This window comes from Gobio gobio, assembly GCF_949357685.1.
Source record: "Gobio gobio genome assembly, chromosome: 9".
Taxonomy (NCBI): Eukaryota; Metazoa; Chordata; class Actinopteri; order Cypriniformes; family Gobionidae; genus Gobio; species Gobio gobio.
The window spans coordinates 32,829,650-32,855,759 of NC_137115.1; the positions used below are offsets into that span (position 1 = coordinate 32,829,650).

At 39.4% G+C, this 26,110-nt stretch overlaps 2 protein-coding genes across 2 annotated transcripts; one reads left to right on the plus strand and one right to left on the minus strand.

Annotated features, from left to right (window-relative positions):
• The first annotated feature begins 10,868 nt into the window (after window positions 1–10,868).
• On the plus strand, window positions 10,869–16,358 carry LOC307131178 (uncharacterized protein). Its single transcript, XM_079824685.1, has 13 exons — window positions 10,869–11,011; window positions 11,449–11,654; window positions 11,743–11,880; window positions 12,014–12,152; window positions 12,863–13,619; window positions 13,698–13,839; window positions 13,943–14,086; window positions 14,170–14,228; window positions 14,320–14,495; window positions 14,900–15,300; window positions 15,416–15,512; window positions 15,615–15,804; window positions 15,951–16,358. Exons 1-13 carry the CDS (start codon window positions 10,889–10,891, stop codon window positions 16,091–16,093), a joined length of 2,715 nt encoding a protein of 904 aa, XP_079680811.1. The 5' UTR covers window positions 10,869–10,888; the 3' UTR covers window positions 16,094–16,358.
• A 7,046-nt stretch (window positions 16,359–23,404) lies between these two features.
• LOC307131652 (regulator of G-protein signaling 9-binding protein) lies at window positions 23,405–25,317 on the minus strand. Its single transcript, XM_079825412.1, has one exon. It carries the CDS (start codon window positions 24,782–24,784, stop codon window positions 24,056–24,058), a length of 729 nt encoding a protein of 242 aa, XP_079681538.1. The 5' UTR covers window positions 24,785–25,317; the 3' UTR covers window positions 23,405–24,055.
• Between the last annotated feature and the right edge of the window lie 793 nt (window positions 25,318–26,110).

Below are 26,110 nucleotides of genomic sequence, written 5' to 3' on the forward strand. Positions count from 1 at the left end.
CCGAGGAATGATCATCGGGGTTCTTAATACCACGGCACCGCACTCAGGTCACCCTGGCCACCAGCCAAAGTACCGCCTCACTCGGAGACGGTAGATTGGGGTGTGGCAGAGGGGACTCTCTCTCCTCACGGAGATCACTGAGTCTCGACCGCAACATCGCGATGGTCACGTTCCCGCAGTGGGAACATGACGCATCCACAAACACTGCCCGAACGTGCTGAAGCCCAAACACATCGAGCAGTGAATGTGCCCATAGACAGCAACGGAGATCGATCGCACCCGGAAGTGCACGGGCGAACCGTCTTGAAAAAGACGTGCCACGCGCAAGCTCTTTTTGTGAGAGGAAAGCTCTGCAGAGTGCCGAAGCGCCCAGGGAAACACACACACAGCTGTTGCAGATCACTGCACAGATCAGCAGGCAGGCAGCATGAGATCGCTGGAACGCGCCGTAACACCAACACCCTGGAGAACCGCTGGTCTCTCGAAGACTGAAGAGAAGACTTCAGAATTCAGGCTTGTAGGAGTGAAGAGATCCTCTTGGCTCCAAAGCAAAAACATAATGCGATGTTCGCAGCGTACTTCCTTATATACCCACGAGGTGGGGCGGAGTTACGCATGCAAATTCCGCATGCCCATGGCATTGGCACTGCCATTGGGCGCTGTTGAATACGATGAAGATGATTGGCTTCTAAGCGAAACCCCCATTCGTTAGTCACTAACGTACGTCGTAGTGACTGAACGAAAGGGAAAGAACCCCGCCCCTGCTGGAGAAGAGGAAGGGCGGATGAACTCGGAAGTGAGCGAAACAGAAATATACTTCTCCATGGCCTCCCTTTCTGGATTAGAAAGTGAATATAACTTGCCCTTAGGCGGAGACGTACCTGGCACAAGATCTATCGCACAGTCATAGGGACGATGAGGAGGTAGAGAAGCAGCCCGGGACTTACTGAACACTTCCTTCAGGTCTTGGTACTCCTCTGGCACGTTAGATAAATCCACCGTCTCCTCCTGCATCACAGAACTAGACACAGACGAATGAGCAGACACAAGACATGAGGCATAGCACTGATTACTCCATGTGGAAACGGAACCCAGTCCCCAGTCAATCCTGGGGTTGTGTTTGATCAACCAGGGGTGGCCGAGAACGATGGGACTGAGAGGGGTGTCCGTGATAAAAAATTCCAGTGTCTCTGTGTGGTTACCCAATACTGTCAATGAAATAGGATCCGTGATGTGCGTGATGGTGGGTAGTGTCTGACCATTGAGTGTGTGAACTGTAATGGGTTTGTGAAGGGAGGTGATGGGGATGCGGAGGTGACACGCCAAAGAAAAATCCATAAAGTTACCCTCCGCTCCGGAATCCACCAAGGCTTGACAGTCGTGTGATCCGGTTGCCCACTGCAATCTTCCCGGAAGGAGAGTCACGGACGAGGATTTCCCCAATGCTGCTCCACCCGACAGTAGTCTCCTCTCTACTGCCGGGCTTGATCTTTTAACGGGCAGCGATTGAGGAAATGCCCCGCCGTGCCACAGTAAACGCAGAGTCCCCCAGCTCTACGACGCTCCCTCTCCTCCCGGGAAAGCCGAGCTCTGCTTGGGCTCGTGTTCGCTGGGTGGGCTGACCGTGTCTCTCGTGAAGAATTCTAGGTGCTCAGGTTCTCTTCGGACACGGGAGCGCTGTTCCAGCCTCGAATCGACCCGTAAAGCCAATTCCATAAGTACGTTTAAATCCTTGGGCAGATCCAGAGCATAAATCTCTCGTTGGACACGGTCAGCCAGCCCATGCAGGAATCTGTCCCACTGCGCCTCCTCATTCCAGTGGCACTCGGCAGCCAGTGTGCGGAACTGGATCATGTAATCCGAGACAGGTTGTTTGCCTTGGTGGAGATCAGAAAGTTGGCGGGCCGCCGTGCGGTCAAACACCTGTCTCATCTCCTCCTGGAGTGCCTGGAATGAGGAACAGCAAGGATTGTTATTCTCCAACACCGCCGTTCCCCAACGAGCCGCACGTCCCGTCAGAAGATTTAATACCAACGCCACCTTGGTTCTTTCTGTGGAGAATGTGACAGGTTGCAGAGAGAAAAATAATGAGCATCTAGTCAAAAACGAACGACACAGCTCTGGCTCACCCGCATATCTCTCAGACGCTGGTCACTCGTAGTGAGATAGTCCTGTAGCTCTGCCATTCTCGCTGGATCCATGATGGTCAGATTGTTCAGTTACGTCAGGTGATAAGGAGAGACATAAGATCGAATTGCGAGTTGAACAAGGTGATTTATTATACTCAGATTCACAATCGCTCAGATAGTTTGGGGGACAAAGAACAGTGGCTCAGGATCAGACTGGAAGCTGACCAGGGCGGCAGAAACCCGGACGACACTCAGGGGGCGACGCAGGGATGCAATGGGCAGACGGATACGGTGGAATCCAGGAATCCGGAAGCGAAGGACACAAAAACAAGGAACCCACGAACAAAAGGGAAAATTAAACAGAAACAACAAATAATCAGGTTTCAAATTAAATCACATGAAATACACCAGAATGGACAAACGAACACGCTGCTGGTGGCAATATAACAACAGGTGGGGCTAAACGTGCACCGTTAATGGCACATCTAACATTAAGTGACGGCTCAGACTAGCCACCCTTCACCTAGGCCACCAGCATGAGCGTGAAGCAAAAACAAAACATGAACATCATTAATCAAATTCGAAAACGGTCATAATCATAAAATAGCAGCAATCTTAACGTTGTCTAAGCATTTGCCCTGCAGTCCACAGCAACAAAGTCAATTTTAGCTGTAATCGACGAACTGCAAACATGCAGGTGTTCCATCAGAGCACACACACATGAACTGAGGTAAAAGACAGCCTGTACCCAACAGCAAAGTCGCACCAATCCTGACCATAACCTGGCTCCCGCAGAGCTGCGCGCCCGCGCCCACACACGACAAAGATGGTATGATGCGCACCCCAATGACAAGCTCCGCCTTAAATACGCCAGGAATGGCAACCAATAGGCTGTCGCACCCGCCATTCAGGGGAAAATTACACTTAATAGGGCGGGACCTAGACCGCCCTGCTACATCAGCGCTGCTTTCAATATGGTGGATCACGATATATTGATTGATGATCTGGAACACTGAGTTAGTCTTAAGGGAAAAGTGCTTGAGTGGTCCAAATCATATCTCTCTGGTAGATCTTTCTCTGTCTTCACAGGGAAAGGAAGTTCATCCAGATCGCTTCTTCCTTGGGGGGTACCTCAGGGTTCCATTCTTGCACCAATATTATTCTCCTTTTATATGTTGCCTTTAGAATTTATTGTCCGAAAATACAATGCATCCTTCCACTGTTATGCGGACGACACTCAGATCTACCTTCCAGCAGTTGAACATGAATATTATTGATAACTTATTGGCCTGCCTACAGGACATCAAAGCCTGGATAGCTGCAAACGTTTTGAAATTAAAACAATAAAACTAACATCATTGTGTTTGGCCCTAGAAATCAGGAAGTGGATCTGTGTTTAAAATCTACCACCCTGTCAGGCTTAATTAAAACTAGTGTAAAAAAAAAAAGTAGGGTTTGATTTGGACACAGATTTAAGATTTAAAAATGGACAAACAAATAAATTTGGTTGTCAGATCTAATTTATTTTACCTTCGTCTTTTAGCTAAAACTAAACCTTTTTTATCGACTGTTGACTTTGTGAAGGCAATCATTGCAGTTGTTTTCTAAAAAATTTACTATTGCAACTCTCTTTACTCTGGAATTGATAAAGCACTGGCGTGTCTCCAAAACATACATTCTGCTGCTGCCAGTTTGTTTAAGTCAGCCAAGAAATTCAAGTCAATTACTCCGAATTTAAAATCGCTAAAATGGTTGTCAGTTCGGAAAAGAATTAGCTATAAGATTTTATTACTTCCTAACATCTCTCTGTAAGGTCAGTAAAGTCACTACCGAAATTTAAGGTCATGTTCAAAAAGCACATATTTTAAAGACCTCCTGGGCATCTTCATGATGAGTGTTTGATCATTGTTAGTGGGTGGGATATATTAGGCAGCAAGTGAACATTTTGTCCTCAAAGTTGTGTTACAAGCAGGAAAAATGGACAAGCATAAGGATTTGAGCGAGTTGGACAAGATCCAAATTGTGATGGCTAGACAACTGGGTCAGAGCATCTCCAAAACTGCAGCTCTTGTGGGGTGTTCCTGGTGTGTAGTGGTCAGTATCTATCAAAAGTGGTTCAAGGAAGGAACAGTGGTGAACCAGCGACAGGCTCATGGATGCACGTGAGGACCGAAGGCTGGCCCGTGTGGTCTGATCAAACAGAACAACTACTGTAGCAGGTACTAGCGACCTGCCCTGAAGCCTCAGCTCCGGACGAACCAACGAAAACAAAGCAGCTCGCGTTGGAGTGTACTCTGTTACCGGACAAAACAGCGGAGACAAAGCAGCAGCGTCAAAGAATGTTTCCCCACAGGCTGCACTGAACACGGTGGTTCCCAACTATTCCTCCTAAAGGGAATTAGAACTTACAATTACTTAATCAATAAATGGATATGATTGAATAGCGCAAATAAACGTACCTTCATGTTGCTACAGTTGCAAGTCCGATCGTGCACACAAACCGATATAGGCCAATAAGGCACGGGAATACAGCGGGAGAACGTTGAGCCAGGCAGTCGCCAGCAACCCACAAACGATTCTCAAAACTGGCGCTATAAACGACATAATTCAGCAATGACCTCAAGCCACACATCACAGCATTACTAAGCTCACCACACATACCTGAAGCGGAAGGCAAGAGCAAGCGGAAAGGACAGCGTCTGAACGACATGGCGACAAACGCAACCGAACCGAACGCCACACTTCCTCTTCTCCACGAGGGAGCAACAAGACCACGCCCCCTTTTTCGCGTATTCTTGTGGGCGGAGGTTAGTCAACAAACTGTTCTGCTGACATCATTAAAGCAGGATGTACAGGGATGTAGTCCAAACCGGCCGTTCACTGTAGGCTTTGAAAGGGAACTTCTGTTAAATAAAATATCTTGCTTGGCATTGAACTTTGAGCTTCATAATTTTACAGGTATTATTTATGCTCTAACAGCAACATTACACACTAACTAAAGTTTGAAAAATGGGATCATGAAGAACAGGACCTTTAAAGCGCCCGTTTATATATCCGAGACATGATAGGACCACACGTATACGTTTAATTAAACACAAGGCGCTGTTTATCCCACTACAAATATATAAATCAGGAAATGTATTAAGGCCACAATCAGACCAAAATAAAAAAGCAGTGTCCCAGGGAGGGAGAAAATACATTAGTGGTTATCGGAACATGGATTGAGTATGACTGTAATCCAAAGAAGCGCTTAAATTGCGCCCAAATCTTAAGAGTTGTCTTAAGGGTCCTGCACACTGTGCGATTTTTCAAAATCCTCTGCGAATGTTGCTTGTCAGACTGTACGAACATGATCCCCGATGTAATACATTTCACACTGTAGGATCTCAGGTGTCATTATGTCAGACTGTATGACAGTCAGACGCGAAAAACGGATGCAAGCAAGAGACTCACGGACTGAGTTTTACATCACGTTCGGTATGGTGAGCCGCATTCACAGACACAATGGTAGCTCCAGGGTTGGTGACATCACCAGCCTCAATATTTACATAAACCCCTCCTCCGAGAATATTAAATAAGGGGGGATGAGGCCATTTTGTATCGCTGTTGTTGTGGTATAGTTAGGCTGGAGTGGTGTTGCTGCAATGCAGACGAAACGCTGTTATTTTCATCCGGATTGCAGGTCTGGGGTACTTGTTTTGTTCAGCCTTCCTAGGGACGGGGGTGCGTTGCAGTGCGTTTAACATACAGCATTTTATATGCATGTGTGTGTTTGAGACGGAGGGGAACAGGCGCGCGCGGGGCTCCCGCTGCACATCTCACGGAGGAAAACTTCCACAATCTTCGCGAGTTCAATGCAGGAATCACACAACGGCTTGTCCTGAAAGCTGGATTTACAAACAGAAGCTGTTTACGGGCCACAACCTGTTAGTCTGATTTATTTTTCGTCAATGTGTTTTCCTGTAATAGGTTAATTGTACGTTGTAGCAAGGAAGTAAACAGATGACAACGCTGTTCTGCAAACCAGTCTGTTAAATGCTCATTCATACTTAACGTTATCCGACGAACACCTAACGTTACAAACACTAACGTTAAAATCTCAACAGCGAACTTGGCATTATTGTAAATGATAATTTGATTAGAGCTTTTATGTATTGTTTATCTACAGGCATGCTAAACATGGTTCTGTGTGTGATTTGGCTAACTTACTAGTAAAGCCAGTGTTTAGTGTTCGTTTTGGGTTAATAGTTCTTGCGACAGATATTTGGCTATAATCGTTCTAAAAATACAAAAGTGCCATTCAGTAGCGATCACTATAGATCCGCAGTCTTTACTCTTGAGGACTGAACAGGTTGAACAGGTTCTGCTCGATCATCTTCACTAAAATGTTCTGGGTCTGATTCGGGCTCAGATTGGTATGGTTTTATTGACGCCATTGTTTCTAATACTGACCAAAGCACAGCCTCCAGGTAAGGGGCGTGGCGTTTCCGATAAACGTGCACTGCGGTTAGCAAATCACAACACACTGGGCCAGCTGACCAATCTGACCCCATCGCGTATTTTTGAGGGACTGGCTTCATAGAACCCGGAAACCATCAGACCGTTTTACAAGGAGGGACAGAGCAGTGTAGAATAAAGGTCAAATATATGAAAAATAATGCAAATTTTTTTTTTAAACGAAGCATGAACACATGTTACAGTGCACCCCAAAAACACAATCAAGCCTTCAAAAGAATGTGTTTTACCACCCCTTTAAGCCAACTGGCAGAATTACATTAATTCAAAGCAATATTTTGAGTATGGTGAATTACCTTTTAGGCCACAATAAAACGTATTTCTAAGTAACATGAACTTAACAAATAATTATGTTATTAGGCCCTATAGACATTGAAGAAATTGACTTAAGAGATGTCAGTCAATATAAACTTCATTATTATTCACCATATCAGGTTTAATTGACTGTCATTAAATAAATCATAAACTAATGAACAATACTTTTACAGAAATTATTAATCGCAGTTATTCATTTTTACAAATAGCGTTTCTTACCATGTTGTGCAAATTAACCATTTTGATGTTATAAACAAACATGAATCAACAATGAACAATGGAAAATTTCTAAAATAATATTATAATTATGTTCATAAATGCTCTAAAAAAATGTGTTCACTGTTAGCTCCTGAAAGCTAATGCATCGACTTGTTTTCAAATTTAAACTTTTTTTTTTTTTAGAAGATTAAATGCAATACTTTATTTGCTGCCTTTGAATGAATGAATCAATAAATACACACACAGAGAGACTTTAAATAACCCATGACAAGGCTGACTGGTCACGATCATAGGTGTAACTCTATAATAACAATGTACCTGAACAAAAGCTAAACTAAAGTGAAAATATCAAAACACAATACATTGTTGTTATGATTGGTCTAGGGCAGGAACGCAACAGCAAAATGGGTGTGAATGAGTGTGCAACTGTAAAATATGTCCACTGGAGGCAAGGTTTCAGAACCCAAGTGCAGCTTATTAAACTCAAAACATAAAACCAAAGACTTGGCTTGACAAAACTAAACTTGACCTGGCGTGACCAGACTTGACAAAACTTGGCAGACACTAACCATCAGTGGTTACAGGAACATTCAATATTAGACAAGGACACATGGCAAACATGAGGGTTTAAATACACTGAGACTAAATGACTGGAAAAGGGACACCTGTGAACAATGATTAGACAATGAACCAATGACACAAGAACACATGAGGGCATGGGAATCACATGACTACCAGGAACCCTGACATGACAAACTATAAACAAGACAGTGAACATGGCAAACTAAGAACATTGAACAACCCCAAAACAAACTGTGACAGCCCCAGTATTGTTTCACATAACCCAAATAACCACATTATATTTCACAAAAGAAAATAGTCTTTATTTACTAAATCAAGCAACAACAAAAAAAGAAAAAAAAGGATATCGCCATGACAAAAACTAAATCTAACTCCTCATTAACCAAACTACCTAAACTAAACGATAAGAAAAAAGTACAGCAAAACAAACAAGACATTTTTCAATTAAAAATAAAATGGCACCCACCTCCCTAACCCACAATGAAGAAATGAATAAACTAGTAAACTTCAAATAAACCAAAAAAAGAACAGACATTAAAATCAAAACATACAATAAATAATCATAGAAGTTAACACTCACTTCTCCCTTTTAAGAGTGTAATCAGAGACACAAAGAAAATAAACTTATATTACGAGAAATATATCATTTACATTATTATTATTATTATTATACCCCTAATCCATGCACAAGCAATTTTAGTTAAACTATTTTTATTAAACATTTAGTTTAAATTAACATTAATATACATATATGTAATAAGATTTGAAATCGGTAGATAAGGCTTTAAAAATGACAACATGTGAACTTACATGTCCAAGTCTCTGTATTTAAACTATTAAAAAAAAATAACTTCACAACTTTCACATGCACTGATATTTTCTTCTTGCTGTGTAAATGCATTTATGTACTTCATATTTTTCAATATCTTAATCTTTGGCAGAAGAGAGAATAGCACTGACTCTCTCATGATAAGTGAATCGCAGTTTCTCTCTGTTTCAAGGCATGTGATTGGCTGTTCGCTTCTGATGTTACACTTTCATGTGCACACGCTCTATAATAAGGATAAAAGCCTGAGTTGACAGAGAAAGATGATGATCAAAGATGATTAACCAAACTACCTAAACTAAAAGAAAAGAAAAAAAGTACAGCATAAAATGGCACCCACCTCCCTACTAACCCCACAATGAAGAAATTATAGTAAACTTCAAGTAAATTCGTACCAACAAAGTCTGATTGAATTGGTTTGGTTTTGTCAACTTGAAACTAACATTCAACAATAACCATATTGGTATAGGCCCCAGATCACAAGCTTAGGCACAACAACAAATCCTTACAGCTCTGGACATATCGATTGTTTATACGGTTTGGTAGGGCACAGGACAAGCATTATTGTCATTGTGATTATTAAAGGTGCTGTATGTAAGTTGTATGTAAGTGACTGTACTAAAGCATAACAATACCATAATATGTTTGCAGATATTTAGGATACATGCTCAGTTCACATACTCGTTTCTCTGAAAGACAATGCTATACAGCCAGTTATTCTACTTTGAACTGTACATTCTGTGTCGAATGTCTATTCTTATTTTGGTCTGTGCGCTACCACATTCCACCATTTTACCCAATAGTATTTCGACACCGCAGGTTGTCAGTTGCCGGAAAACACAGCGTATTTCTGCCATGGAATCCAGAAAACAAACTGGGTCAGAGATTGCAGATTCTACCTGATCTAAAAAGCCTCGGCATTCATCTAATAATCTCTATGAACGGAAGTACCGCAAATAGTTTCCTTCAAAACCAGAACTGGAACTTTCATTGTTCTTATTTCTTTTTCTTTATCTCCTTTAATTTCTTTTAATCCTTTAACAATTGAATTCCTTTAAATAAACCAATAAGACCAATACATCACTTATATATATTTCGAGACTCACACCTAAGTAAATGCGGTTGTCAATCCCAAATATTGACAGTGTGAAGGCTATTATATATGTGAAAGCCTTCCCTTAGACAAGGGTAAATCTGACTGCACAATTATAGACCGATGTGAGGAAAAACGTAATGGTGAGGTTAGTCTCTGTAAAATCAGTGTTTATTGTCATGAAATGTGTACACTTTATGATCAGCATTTCTTTCCATCCAAAAAGTATAAATCACCAATTATTTTACTAAAAAAATGAAGCAGAAATAACTACAAAATAAAACTGGATACATATAATCTGATAAAAAATAAAAATGCTTATTTGAGAAAGCAAACCGGTATTTTAGATTTCATCAAATTTTCATGGAAATACAGAATTTCACTTTTATTTTATTTAGCAAGTTATTTCACGTCTAGAGGAATGTTTAATTCGTAATAGAGAGTGAAAGAATCTTTCACCTGTCCAACCTGTTTTACTTGCTTGTATTTACATTGTTCTGTAAAAAAAAAAAAAAAAAAAAAAAAATTATAATTTCCTGTTTCATCACAAAAACAAAGAAGAAAAATACCTTTTCCCCTCAAGCTGTGCATTTATATGATTATGAGTTTATTGCAGTTCTATCATTCCAACTTTTATAAATCACCATAAAGCACCTTTCAAGTCTGGAATAAACTGTAAACTGTAGGGTAAGGCTGCTGGCATTTGAGAAAGCAAACCGGTATTGTCTAAATAGATTCTCTTAAGCCAGGCCATTGTTATGGAGGAGTGCTGGCATACAGGAAAAAAATTACAACAGAGCTAAAAATATTCACTGAGCTACTTAAATTCTATAAGCTACAACTCAATGCAGAGATATCCATTATTTGCAATGATATTTGATTTCTTAACTACAGTGAAAATGTTAGATATGTAATACAATATTTGTACTGAAGCAGAGTATTAGTAATTTTTTGCCCCTAGTGGACACAATGGTATACTTTGCAAGTGGATGAGGTGTGTGCTTTTGCAAGAAAGGTCTGATCAGTTTCTAGTTTCAGATTTTAACCACGTGACTTCTCAGAAGAAGCAAGTAACTACCCTCTAGTTTTTGTGTGTGTGGTTCAATGTGACACTTTTGAACCCTTCCCTGAATTCCTGCTCACCTGACATACCTATATAAAAGCAGGTGTGCACTTCATATGTAGAATGAGCTCAGGGTCTACGGTTCCATGATGTTCTCAGCACTGCTGTTGAACCTTCTGCTTCTGGTGTCCATTGCATCAGCAGCACACCATTATGGAGGCTCAATGACCTTCAGTCCTAAAGGAACCAATGCAGATGGGAGCATGAGGGTGAGAATTTATTTATTATTCGCATTATGTCAAATTATACAACACTGCTTTTTATTACTAAATAATTTGATTTTATAAAATGTAATCATTATTTTATTATTATTTTTTTTTCTTACTTAAAGTTGACCCAATAATAAATATTGTCTCTTCATGCATCCTCAACCTACCTAGTAAATCTTTAATATTTTTCAATAGTTACTGATCGCTTTATAATATTTGTGAAAATTAATTCCACACTCACACTCATTCGCACATATACATAACTAACTCATCGCTTAATCGTGTAAATAAATCAGATGGTGAAAGTAACGTAATATATTTAAAATTTGATGAGAACTGATTAAAATAATGTTTATAATGAGCATTTCGGACTGATCTTTCGGAATGCATCAATACAGCAAAAAAATATTCTAACTCTACTAGTGTTCTACCAACAGGTTGAGTTTCGAATCAAGCAAACCTATGACTGGTGTAGTTATGGTTGGTGGTACTGCGCCTCCGGGGATTGTGGCAATGAATACACAACTGGACAAGGTCAAATCGATAGTAGCTCTAATGGCAGAAGTGGTTATACCAACAGCTGGTGCCAAACAGAAACTATTGTCACAAGAAACATGTACGGAAACACACCCTTTGACCTGCGGTAAGTAATTCAATCAGTTTGAAATAATTTGACAACTGAAATATTGAATGATCTATTCATCATAATCTTCAATGCATCATCATCACAGGGACTCCTCATGCTGCTGGGTGCCCACAGTGAACGGTCTTGGTTCTTGGTTCCTCCAGACACACGTAGATCTAGGCATAAGAGCTGATACTAATCAACCCAACCGATCACCAGTCACAACTATTTTTCAATTTCTACGGTAAGACTTATTTTTATTGAATGTAGTTATCTATGAACAAGATTAATAGACATAATGAGAATGCAAACAAAGACGCGTGGTCTTTTTCTTTCTAAATAGTAACTGAAAATCTGATTGTATGTTTTTTCATTAGTGTTCCCCAAAACTGTCCTCGTACATACCACCTGATGGCCTATGACCCAGATGGTGACCAGGTCAGATGCAGATATGGAATTCAGCAACAAGAAGAATGTGCCACGTGTGACCAGCCAAGTGGTTTCAATGTAGATCAAGTAAGAAACAGACAAAATAATATTCTGTAATATTTTTATGTATATTGACGTTGAAGGTGCGCGCCGAAATAACCACAGAGACCAACAAGGGGGAAGTCCCGGAGTAAAGTGATCAATATGCTTGGAAATAAACATATTCTTCTTTATAACTGTTTTACTGAATGAACACTGTGCCACTGTACTGTACGTCAACTGACACTGTATTTTGTTTTTGCATCCTCCTTTTTGATTCTAAACTTTTTATCTAAGCATCCTCCTTTTTATTCTAACTTGTTTTAATATATTTTATATAAAATTTTTTAATCTCACCTAAGATAAGGAGAACAGTTTAAGATGAACTAATTCACTATAATGAATCAGACTTTTCAGCACTAAATAGCCTACGAGAGCGACCCAGTACCTCCATTTGCTCAGCAGTAAATTAATAAAAATACTGCTTTAAAAACAGCGATCGATATGTTAAAGCTAAACAGTTCCGAATGCTCCATTCATAGAAATAAAGGTTGTGCTTCACTATACAAATTACATACAGTATATACAACAGATTGTTATTTTGTAGTTTAATTTTATTTCCACATCATTAGGATATTCTGGCAGCTTTTTTTCATCACTCTGGTGAGAGTGATCAACTCAATAAAAGCTGCCAGAATGGTCTAGAAATCAAAATGAAATGAGCATTTACTATAATGAGCATCTCAATTCTTCATTAGGGTGCCTGTACACTAGACTACAGCTATACCTACAACACAGGCGTCTACGGATTTGAGCTGATTCTGGAGGATTTCCCAAGGAAACACACCACTCTGGCCTATAGTGATGGATCCAGCTCTTACAGATGCTCTCTGAGTGGAAGACACAGTATGTCAATGGGCTCAACAACAACCACGGCTATACCATGGTGGCAACAGCAACAAACTACAACTTCTCCTTCATGGTGGTGGTGGTGGCAACAGCAACAGCAACAGTCGACCACCGCTCCTCCGACAACTATGTCATGGTGGGGGTGGTGGCAACAGCAACAGTCGACCACCGCTCCTCCGACACCTAGGTCATGGTCGGGGTGGCAGCAACAGTCGACCACCGCTCCTCCGACACCTATGTCATGGTCGGGGTGGCAGCAACAGTCGACCACCGCTCCTCCGACACCTATGTCATGGTCGGGGTGGCAGCAACAGTCGACCACCGCTCCTCCGACAACTATGTCATGGTGGGGGTGGTGGCAACAGCAACAGCAACAGTCGACCACCGCTCCTCCGACAACTATGTCATGGTGGGGGTGGTGGCAACAGCAACAGCAACAGACGACCACCGCTCCTCCGATACCTACAACAGCCCAGTGGTGGTGGTGGCTGCAGACTACCTCAACCACAACAACAAGCTCACCACAACTGTACACGACTTCCTTAGCTTCACATCAGCGTTCTTACGAACCTTTCAGCAAGATCCCTCTGCAATTCGCTCTTCTCAGTAAGGCTTTCTCAATGATTAGCTAAACAAGATCCTCATTTTAGTGTCATCACTGATTTCTGATTTGAATCATTGCAGTTGATTCAGCTGTTCCGTCCTGCACTGAGGGACATTACATACCTCGCTTTGTGTCACCAACTCCACGAAACAGAGAAGAAATCCAAGCTACTCCACTCCGTGAACTGGAAATTCGGGTTAAGGCTGCAGCAGCTTATTCAACGTGAGGGCTCATGTGTGAATTAGACCTAATGCTGATGATGATACAGAACATGATGTTATTTTGATTATTAGATGGTTGTATAATGTACTTTTTTCATTCCCAGGATTTCTGATGTTATTATCAGTGGTCCACTGAACATAACTAAGCATGCTTTGAGCAATGGAGAGTACGCCATCAGATGGACACCAATGAGGAATGACCTCGGGGATCATTTCCCAGTGTGTTTCGTTGCTGAAAGCACGAGCGGGTGGGCAAACTATTAATTTTATTCTAAATCTAGCAACTTTTAACATGAACTAAATTTGATAAACATTACTAATTTATTTACAGAGGCAACGTTTATCAGTCTGAAATGAGATGTGTCATTGTCACCGTTGGACACCAGACTGGTTAGTAATTCACTTTTTTACTTGGGACAACTATGTGTTGCAGCACAAACACAGTGTAATTTTGGTAAATAATTCTGAATCGCATTTACAGTGGATGCAAATGTGATTTGCACTGGGACCAACATAGTGATTGAAATTGAGCAGCTGCACTCCGTCGGGCTCCACAAAGACTATCTGCGACTCAACGATCCTGCCTGCACTTTGGACTCAAATGGCACTCATGTGTTGGCAAACTTTTCCCTCAATGCTTGCGGTACCATGATTGAGGTAAAACTTTTCTTGTGGGCTCAAAATCAAGCAAAAATATTCATGGTTGTCATCATTTCCTCATTCTCATGTCCTTCCGAACCACACTAGAAGATATTAGGTAGAACTTGTCTTTTCTAAACAATGAATGTGGGTGGTGATTTATACTACAAGGCTCAAAAAAGGCACCTAAAAGTATGGTCCACATGTCCTTTTGTGGTGTTTTTTTATTTTATTTATTACTTTGTTACCATCTAATTTCATTGTATGGAAAACAGAAGCTTGGACATTCAATGATCTCGTTTAGCATTTCACAGGTTGGATTGACACTGGTATGTGCAAATGATGACAGAAATTCAATTTTAGGGTGAAACATTTTACCGGTAAGTGCAGTTTATATCTCATAATCCACTTTTTTATTACAGGAGGATGATCAGTACATCATTTTCAAGAATGAAATTTTCTCAACTGATGACCCAAACACCATAATTACCAGAAAACACGAGATAGAGATTGAGTTCTCATGTCGTTTTGAGAAGAAAAACAACATCTCACTGGAGTTCACTGCACGGAGACACACAACCACCATCACCGAGAGAGGCTTTGGAACCCTCACCTACAGCTTCGGGCTCTACAGAACAGAAAATTACTACCAAGAAATAGATATGATCTCATATCCAGCAGAGTATGAGCTTGGGGAGATGATTTACATGCAGATTGAATCCCAGTCTTCAATCAACAACACCGAGCTTTTCGTCGAATCATGTGTAGCGACGCCATACAATGACCCCAACACCCAAACGTCCTACACAATCATTCAAAATGGGTAAGAACACTTGACAATGAGCTGCAGACACAAATAAGCACTGGTAAACAGTGAAATTAATTCATTCACAATGGAGAGACTTAAACATCATGTCTTCATCAATTATTTTCTTCAGGTGCATCTTGGATGAAACTGTAGAGTTCTACACAAGCCACCAACCAATAGTCCGCTTTGGCTTGCAGGCCTTCCAATTTATTGGAATGCATGAACAGGTAAAGAAAAAAGATTATTAATTAGTCTACAATGAAAGCAGTAGCAGACTACATCAAACACAATCCAGAGAGCTGTAACATCATCTCTTTCTTTCTCTCTAGGTGTTCATCAGCTGTTCGGTGATTCTGTGTGAGGCATACAATCCCAACACCCGCTGCTCTCAGGGCTGCGTCAACAGTACAGTCGCCCCATCATTCCACCATCATCGCAAAAGAGAGGCTCCCATCCAGACTGGCAGTCACTTAGTCTCCCAGGGACCCCTGCGGCTGAAGAGGAGCGTAGAGAGTGAAGGTAAAACCTCAGAAATAACACAACATATAAGAATATTTTCATAGAGTGTCATACTATTTTAAAGGTGCATTAAGTGTTGTGCTGGCTGAAATCACAATCGAGTCTTTTACATTTTATTAACTGACACCTTTGTGCGTTTTCCACAGTGTCCTCCACAGTCTTAAACCTGAATGTGGTTTTCGTTGCCGGATGTCTCCTGGCAGCTGTTGGCATGTTGTGTGGTGTTCTCATCTACAAAGCCAAAAGACCAGAGGTCAAATATCAACCTCTTCAATCAAATGAGATTTGATGGATCGCCTCAAAGACTACAAAATTATTTCATCTATGCTCTCTCTGGGAAGATTTGTTTCTGTTTGATTTAAATATTGTGTTATAATCCATAAATGGTTGTTAGGGTTATTTTTCATTACCTATGTCACTGTTTTGGTCTACCAGTGCGTGTCTTTGTCTTGCACTTTTTATATTGTTGATGACAAAAAAATTGTATCTAACTGATTTAAAAAGAATAATGCACATCCACAAACAGAACTAAATAAACATACAACCTGTATTGTTGTTGTTTTTTTGTGTCTTTTTTCATGTTAACCATTTCTGTGAATTCAAACAGCATTAGAAATGCATGTTATACTATTATATAGTAGTTATATACACCGATCAGGCATGACATTATGACAGGTGAAGTGAATAATGCTGATTATCTCTTTCTCACGGCACCTGTTATATATTTGGTAGCAAGTGAACATTTTGTCCTCAAAGTTGATGTGTTTGAAGCAGGAAAAATGGGCAAGTGTAAGGATTTGAGCGAGTTTGACAAGGGCCAAATTGTGATGGCTAGATGACTGCGTCAGAGCATCTCCAAAACTGCAGCTCGTGTGGGGTGTTCCCGGTCTGCAGTGGTCAGTATCTATCAAAAGTGGTCCAAGGAAGGAACAGTGGTGAACCGGCGACATGGGCAGCCAAGGCACGTGGGGAGCGAAGGCCCCGTGTGGTCCAATCAAACAGACAAGCTACTGTAGCTCAAATTGTTCGAGAAGTTAATGCTGGTTCTGATAGAAAGGTGTCAGAATACACAGTGCATGGCAGTTTGCTGTATATGGGGCTGCATAGCCGCAGACCAATCAGGGTGCCCATGTTGACAGTGGGCATGTGAGCATCAGAACTGGACCACGGAGCAATGGAAGAAGGTGGCCTGGTCTGATGAATCAGGTTTTCTTTTACATCAAGTGGGAAAAAAGGGGGACCAACACAATACGGTCATAATGTTATGCCTGATCAGTGTATTATCAATGGTGCTAAATGTATGCAAATTAGTAAATCATTAATCACATGAATATTGAATTGCTTACATAACCATGAACATATTAAAAATAGTAATCTAACAACCATTATAATTTTTAGCAACCGATTTTAAATGAATGAATTAATTCATTATCATGAACCCCTTTAGAAACATTTCCAAAACATTTCATTTGAAATTCATATGTCCTCAAAAACACAAATAAAATTGCAGAAATTGTCGTTGTATGGACAAGTTTTTAATTGTAATGAATATTCCAGTTCACTCACTCACAAAGAAAGCTGTAGTAAAGGTGCTGGTTTAGGGGAGTTGCTTCTAAATCTTGATCAGGTTAAAGTTCTGATGTTACACTGAGCTTGCAGAACAACTGTTTGTTGAGAAGGCCAAAACAGAATCCAGGGCGATGGCGTGACTGAAATTTGAGATTGCGGTCACAACACTGCAATGTCCTCAATCAATCAATCAATCAATCAACAATTGTTAGTCTATGTCTATATGCCATGTCTCCATGACAAAACTACCACACTAGATCATATGAGTCATAAAAATTACAGGAAAGTACAAATGACCAACGACACAAATATTTCAAAAGAAAATTATTGACAGGCATTCCACTCACATATTCAGGTGCAAAGCACCATCAAGAAGAATCTGTGCACTCTATTTAAAAATATCTACAGATAGCATTACAAAAATAAGTCAGGTTGACTTTCAGTGTGGGAAGTGACAATGTGATAATGCCTTTACAAGCTGCTCAGTAAACCCACACTTGTTTACACTTTATTTTGACAATCCATTTTAGACATTCTACTAACTAATTTTACAACCACAGGCCAACTAACTCTCTTTAATTTGCAACTATTATTAGGTTAGGTTAAGGTTAGGTTATGGTTAGGGTTAGTAGAATAAGTTGACATGTACTTGCAAAGCGACTTTTAAGTAGAATGTCTGTTGGGGAGCATCAAAATAAAGTGTTAGCAGAGATCAAGCGGACAGTCTACTAAAACTCTAACGAATGCTAGTTGACATGTAGTTGGAAAGTTACTTATAGTTAGTAGAATGTACTTAGACTATTAAAAAAATAAAGTGTTACTCCACACTGGCAGTCATTTTAATTATATTCAATTAAGGAGGAATCTTTAGCTGGAACCATTATATTGTTTTCTTTTCTGTTCTTTTATAGTGTTGATGAAAAAAGGCTTTGCAAAGCTAAACATTAATGAGAGATGATATAGTATGACACTAGTAATGTGACAAATGAAATGAATGATCTAATTATGCAAGCAGCATTTAATCTTACGTAAAATACAGAATTTTTTGAAATTGGCTAATATAAATATGATTCTCGGGCCCTAATGACTTACTGTTAGTTAAATCATGTTGGACTTGAGCTAAAAAATAAAAGGTTGCGATCTCGTTCTTATCTGTGCGTGATCATGAAAGTATGTTTTACCTGTCTGGTCTGAAATTCTCGGAAAACAGGCATGATGTGATCTTTCATTTCATCACTGTTGCGCTGCATCCTTCATGCAAAGCAAAAGACAAAAGTGTGTTTATTTCCATCTAGTTCCTTTAATATGTTATATGATTTTAAGCTTATAGTGTAATTCTAGGTTTCCAACTGTTATAAATGCATCAGCAAGTGAAATCTTGGTCAAGCAGGTGACATTTGAGAAAGCAAATAGGTATTGTCTAAATGGATTTATATCTCATTTCAACTAATTGTCATGTGAGACACTGAAAAAAAGCAAAGAAAAAGAGGGAAACTTTCTTATATTCAATAACCTACAATCAACTAATGCAGAGATATCAATTTTCTGATTTTCCAATCCAATCCAGTGTGAACTTTGCTGTCAGACACAAGATATTTGGCACTGAAACGGCAATGAATGAGGAGAATGTTCTAAAGAGGTATTTGCTATGACGAATGTGAGTTTGATGTCTTCCGATTTCTTGGTTAACATTAGTTAATGTATTAACTAACATGAACTAAGCATGAGCAATACATTTGTTACTGTATTTGTTAATCTTCATTGCATTAAATTGAAAAGAGTTACAGGAAAGATATTTATAATGTTACAAAAGATTTCTAATTCAAATAAATGCTGTGCTTTTGAACTTTCTATTCATTAAATAATCCTTTACAAATAAATCCACAAAAATATTAAACAACAAAGTGTTTTCAACACTGATAAAGAAAACAGTTGTAATAATATGCTATATTTACTGTATTTTTTTGATCAAATAATAGCTTTTAAAGAACTTTTTTCAAAAACCTCTAACAGTGCTGGGAATATGGTGGTTTAAGTTCAGGGCTATTAAGGGTTGCTTGTTCAAACCTCAAAAGAAGCTAAATGGTCACTATTATGTCCTTTGATATTTGACCCAACCTTTGACAAAAAGCCTGATCCACACCATAGTTTATTGCGGTAAAGAACTGCCCACTAAGAAAAGAATGCATAACACACAAATAAACTTGTTCTTTTTGTTTTCATATGCCACTTAGGGGCAGGTATACTATACTACAATAATAGACTGACATGAGGAAACGGCTGTTTAATAAACACACACACCTTGTTTTATGGGGACTTCCCATAGATGTAATGATTTTTATAATATATAAAATGTATATGCTGTCCCCTTACACTAACCCTACCCCTTAACCCTATACCCATCACAGAAAACTTTCTGCAGTTTTACATTTTCAAAAAAATGTCCCCACAAGGACAAGGATTTTGGATATTGCCATCTTTGTGGGGACGTAATGTAGGGTTTACCTGGACCACACACACACAAAGTGGAAAATGTTTTACATTAGTATTGTACAAAGTTGAACTACCAAATCAGGTTAGTTTGAAGCTCCATAGAAAAAATAATACGCATTTAAATAAACTGTCTTCCTTACAAACGGAGCAGGGGCCTATACCATGAAGCCGGTTTAGCTGGCTAGCCAGATATGTTTAAGCTTAGTTTGTGCCAATCCTGGGTTTTAGATACCATTAAAGTGGTTTGGCTTTTAGCAGTGTTCATCTCCATAGTAACTTACGCTCCACAGCTAACCTGCTCCAGGGTAGATTATGTTCTGGATAAGAGATCTCAAACTCAAATTAGACCAATCAGCTGTGAGCAAAGTGACACATATCTGATGCAATAAAATCACTCCCCCTGTTTCTACTCCAAATTAAAGGTCACTACATAGCAAATGGTTTTTAAAGACTAAAGTGTCTGGCTTTTAACAATGCTTATTTATTATAATAATAATTTTGAATGACTTAGATATCATTTAAGTAATTATTATACCCGTAATCAATTACACATGTATAATTTTAGTTAATCAATCATTAATAGGCACATAGTTAAAATTAATATAAATAATCTATATAAAGGTCATACAAATAAGCTTTAAAATCAATAAATAAAGCTATAAAAATTACTACATGTGAGTTTAAATGTTCAATTCTCTCTATATATCAACTAAACTAACTTCATAATGTTTACTTGCACTGACTAAGTAAGATTTTTCTTAAAGTTGTCCACTTTCATAGACAGCTCTTTTCTTCCTCCTGAGTAAATTTGTTTAAATTCTTAATATTTTCAATCATGTAATATTCTGCAGAAGAGAGAAATCAATTTCGTTGCTTCTCTCGCGAGAAGTAGATCAGTTTCACTGATCCACATCATGTGATTGGCTGTTCACTACTGATGTCACAGCTAAAATCCTAAATTCAGGATCAAAGCCTGAGTTGACAGAGAAAGCTGATGATCAGCATCATGGGACCAACAAAGCCTGAATAGATTGGTTTGGTTTTGTCAACTCGAAACTAATCCTGTAACCCTGAGTTTGTTAAACTACCATCATGGTACAGGCCCCAGGTATTGCTATGATTATTTGTGGGAACAGGTTCACGGAATAGGCACATGCTTTGAGATTGGGAAATGCCAAAAATGTACAATAGTATTGTTATACATTAGTATAGTATTGATTCTGTTCAAACATCTACAAAGACAAACAAACATATCAACAGGTATATTAGAGACTGAACAAATCCTTTTCTCTTTCAGTGATAACTTTTATTTAATATTTTAAAAAAATATTAAGGCTTCAGCTTTTTCACATTCACTGAATCTATCCTATTTTACTAATTTTAGCCCAATACCGAAAGTCCCTGTAAAAAAGGAGAGTATTTAAGTGCACTATTTTGTATTTGTCCACTAGGTGGCAGGCCAGAATTAAAATGTTTTTGGCTGTAAAAGTTACACAGCAACACCAATTTCTAACATAAAAGATGTTGTCACTGCAGAAGCCATCTGTACTTTCTGTTAACATGTTATCATCTGATGTACATTTTTACAAAGCTGCAGACATTCACTTTCGACCGATACATTTTACTTCTTCTTATATGTCAAGTGCTTTACTAATTAAGATTTTTAGTATATTGTCCATAGAAACATGCATGTATTTTTCCTGTTTTTCCATGAATGTGGGAACCTTGTACAGAAATAAATATGATTTCTTATGCTGACATAAAGACATCTTTAACCCTCAAGCAGCCTTCACATAACAGCCCTTAATTTTACCTTCATGGACAAATAAATGTTATATCACTGTCTTTCAATAAAATAAAATCTATCAATCTATGCCTTTTTTGTCATTTTTGGGGTATTTTTGAATTGATCTACCTCTAAAAGTGTCATATTTAATATTTCCTTTACTTCAGTAAAATAAATAATTCCAGTAAGTTCGGATAGCCAAAAACTTAAAATGTGGTCACTTTGGTGATATTTTTGGCATTTCCCAAGCTCAAAGCATGTGCCTATTCCTTCAACCTGTTCCCACAAATAATCATAGCAATACCTGCTCCTTTTGTAAGGAAGACGGTTTATTTAAATGCATATTATTTTTTCTATGGAGCTTCAAACTAACCTGATTTGGTAGTTCAACTTTGGAAGCAGGAGTAGGCCTATTGTTCATCCGCAAATCAATACTGGAATACTGGGCCATTTCTTTAACAAATAAGAATTTGTTATATATGCAAATTATTTAAAAAGTAAACAATAAAAACACACCTTGCTTCAGTGTAACGGATAATTTGATACCTACACTGCATAAACTGATGCATTAGGAATTTATCCATTTAGTTGGAAGTTTACATGTGCCAATTGTGATCTCGATGTGCACTAAATATAAAAAATTGCTATTTTAATGCTCACGAAAACTGCAAAATTGGATGTTTAGTTTGCTTCCTAGTTGACTAAACGCACAGAATTATACAAATTTAACAAATAAAGAAAAGAAAGAGCACCCTATAAATAAGCCTTATGTTGACATGCATTGCTGCAGTTTACATTCACACTCAGTCTTTCCTAATGAATGTTAGATACCTGCTGGATATGTAACTTGGCCTTTAAATGGCATCGATTTTCTTACCTGACGCTCCATTCTAGGGCGCCACTTAACAAGCAGTTGTTCCAATCATTATAGGGTCCTGAGTCACACGGCACGGCGGGGGAGACTAATTAATCGATCATACTTGGGTAAAAGCTGGTTATACTGTAGGGGGAGATGACGATGATGATGAAATTAACAGGCTGTGAGTTTCATCATCATGGAAAATGTTTAAAGAATATTAAACCCATATTTTTCATGCACTTAACAGACAATTTATATGAGGATGAGGTTCATGAAAAAGAAAAGATATCCTCAATATCAGCATTAGGCAGTAAAGGAACTATTCCGTACAGCTCAGTACAAATCTTCATTTGGTTTAAAGAGGACTAACAGCTGATCACATTAAAAGTCAAAAAATACAACGTCTGGTCTGTGCCAGGGCTACACCGTACAATAGGCCAGTAAATAGGATTTTGAATTCTTCTATAAATACCTGTTTAATTAGTTGAACAAGACGTATCTGCCAACTTAATACTCTTGAAGTCTGAAAATAAACTAAGGGGATCAGAATTTAATAAACTTCACTCACGAATCTAATTGCATAAGAAAAAACAGCAATAAAAAAAAAAAATTTAAAGTGCCCGAGAGACAGAGTGATCCATCTATGCTTAAGAAAACCAAGTGCATTTTTAAAATAAGGCAGTGTGGAATAAGACACACTCTCAGAAAAAAGGTACAAACGCTGTCACTGGGGCGGTACATTTTTGGAACACCATTATGTACCTTTTTAAGGTACAAAAGTGTACCTTTTGAAAAGGTACCGCCCCAGTGACAGCTTTATACCTTTTTTTTTCTTCTTCTTCTGAGAGTGCAACATAAATTGCTTAACAGAACAAAGCACAAGCTTAACAAAACGAGCATCATTTACTTCATTTATTATCATAAATATATTTTATGTACACTAATTTAACATGAGTAGCTACAGTTCATATGTACAAATCAACTATCATACTAGACACCTAAGGCCTGTTTTTCCAGTACAAGCAGTCAGTGATGGGCCATTTAGACATAAACCAATAGCTTGCAGAGGAACTAACAAGAATCCTCGGGAAATCAGAAACACGATGAGCAACCTTAAATATGTCACCTACCTATATAAACTGTGAAACAAATACCTGTTAAATATGCACAACCCGCTGATGCTCTATCAGAGGGTCACAAAAGTTGTAGTCTTATAGGTTGTGGGTATTTGCAGAGCGATGAAACGGCCAGTTACTGATGTGACAATTCAAATTGTAGCTTAAAAGTAGCTAAAGTAAAACCTTTTATGAGACAATCCACCTTCTGATTGTACTCTGTTCAGTTTTTTACCTTCAGGGGTTGAGGATGCAGTATGACGGACCACTGGAAGAGTTTTTATTCCTTTTGGCTAGTCCCTTTAAACACATTTTACTAATACCCAGGTGATCGGTTTATCTCCACGTCAAGAGCATCAGGCCTAGCAATGTGTTGCTTCCTCCATAAGAAAATCTAAAGCCCTGAGCCACTGTCATTCAAACTATACATTATAGATTTATCACCAGGTACCCCAGAATTCCAGCTACGAGTAAAACAGCACTGAAAATGATCCCCGCGAATACTTTCATCATCCCGGTTTCTCCTTCCACAGTTTCTTTGGGTTCTTCCTCGCATATCGAAATGACACCAACGGATGAATTCCCAACACTGACGGTGGATTTCAACTCGGCGCCCGCCTCCTGTTTCGCCTCGACTGCCCACGGCGCCACCTGGACCTTCATCTCCATCTCCTCCATCATCTGGTCCACCTGAGCGATCTCGGTCTCGAGCTCTTTGAGGTCCACAGTGTCGATGTTCGCATCGGCTTCGTACTTCATGTTTTGGACGCTCATGGCTCGAGCGGCCACGGTGGTGGTGGTGCCGGTCATTCCCGTCTGGATGAGGTGTCTCGTTGGCACTTTGAGAGGGAAATCCTGTCCGATCTCCAAGGATCGCTTCATGTCCACCTCCAGGAGTTCCATACTGCTGGTGAAGAGCACCCAAAGGCGCTCGTATTCTGTTCGATCATCTTTGCTGATGCTTTTGTCCTTCAGAAGAGCCGTCAGTTTAGTCCTGTTGGCCACTGCCAGCTCCTGGGCTTTCTTTCGGGTCTTTTTAAGTTCCTCGCGCAGGTTTTGGGAGTCGGATGTGCTCCCCAAAGCGATAACCAGATGCCTGTAGCAAGCTGTTACTTTGTTCAATGCGTCTAACATGGTCTTGCATTCATCTTTGCCCATGTTTGCGCGGGGATATGGATAAGTTTCTCACTGGGTGAGGGGGGAAAAAACAGTCAAAGGCTAGTGAATAACACGCAGGATGATAGTGTCTTCTAGTTTCCACGGGAGCAGAGCGGCCATACGAGTGCACTCAACATCATCATCGCTCTCGTCATTGAAAATTCCTCACCATCCATGTTCCCTGTTGGTGCAGACAGCAGCAGTCAGGCTTATCACTAAATGGATCCCTAAACGGCTTTAGTTGCGCTGCCGGAGATTAGAAGGCTTCAGCATGTCCGCACGAATTTAAAACGTCGCCTCTCTTCTTCTTCTTTTTTGCGCAAGCGAGCATGCCATTTTAAACATAACAGATGTTCATTTTAAAACTCCAAACAGAACGTCTACCTCCATGACGTCACAAAAGCATTCCGAGAGAGCAATGTAAACGGATTCTCCGGAGGCGGAATGTAAACAAACGCCCGAGCGTGAGTTGTTCGCGTGTAAAGGTGTCGATAGTGATGGTGATGCCGAGATTTTCACAAGACAGCAATCCGTTATTCGCCAGTCCACGGTGATACGAGTTTAAATAGGATACGAGTAAAAGCTTGCCAGTGAAATAACCAGTCTAGCACTCACATCCTGGAAGATCAGCCAAACCTGTCGCGATTGGTTGGCCGATACCATTTCATACCGTTTATTTTTTTTATAAACACAATTTGGAAATTAGTTTTTAATATAGGCCTACTGACAGCTTTGTTATAAAATGTTTTATAGGCTTTTTTTTTTTTAAATCATCTAGATAATAAAATGATTTATGATTTTAAATATAATCATACAATAGCCTAATATAATACTCATATTTAAATATAGGCTATATATAAACTAAGTATTCATATTTTGGCATCTTAGGGTGTTAGGGTATAGATGTGATGCAAAACAAAACATGTTATGAGCTTCTGTTTTGTGCTTTGCAGTATGCCTTTCCACAGTAAACGTTTGAAGAACAGGTGCAGTGCTACATTTAAAAAAAACAACTTGCAGTCCATTATAAGAGCTGATATTCATAAACCATTACACTCGATGGTTGGTTGAAAAGGTGCACGGCAAAATAACATTTGTTCCATTTCTCGATTAGATTTATCTCAAGTGGTTTTGGAACACCTTACAACTTTATCCCTATTGGAAGTGTTGTTACTGAGTGGCTTATAGGGTTTATTTTGTTGCAGCAAAGCTCACAAAGGCTTACATTTGGATTTTAATTGAACATGTATTATTTTAGATGCTGCAAACATAGCATAACTAGGAGTTTTTGCTGAGGCATTATATAAAAGCAACAACAGACACTAG

Excerpts from the sequence above, each read along its gene's own strand:
- LOC307131652 (XM_079825412.1), bottom strand. The coding sequence starts at position 24,784 with ATGGGCAAAGATGAATGCAAGACCATGTTAGACGCATTGAACAAAGTA.
- LOC307131178 (XM_079824685.1), top strand. The coding sequence starts at position 10,889 with ATGATGTTCTCAGCACTGCTGTTGAACCTTCTGCTTCTGGTGTCCATT. Across the intron at positions 11,881-12,013 it reads ACTATTTTTCAATTTCTACG|TGTTCCCCAAAACTGTCCTC; the intron begins GTAAGACTTATT and ends TTTTTTCATTAG. Across the intron at positions 14,229-14,319 it reads CACCGTTGGACACCAGACTG|TGGATGCAAATGTGATTTGC; the intron begins GTTAGTAATTCA and ends TCGCATTTACAG.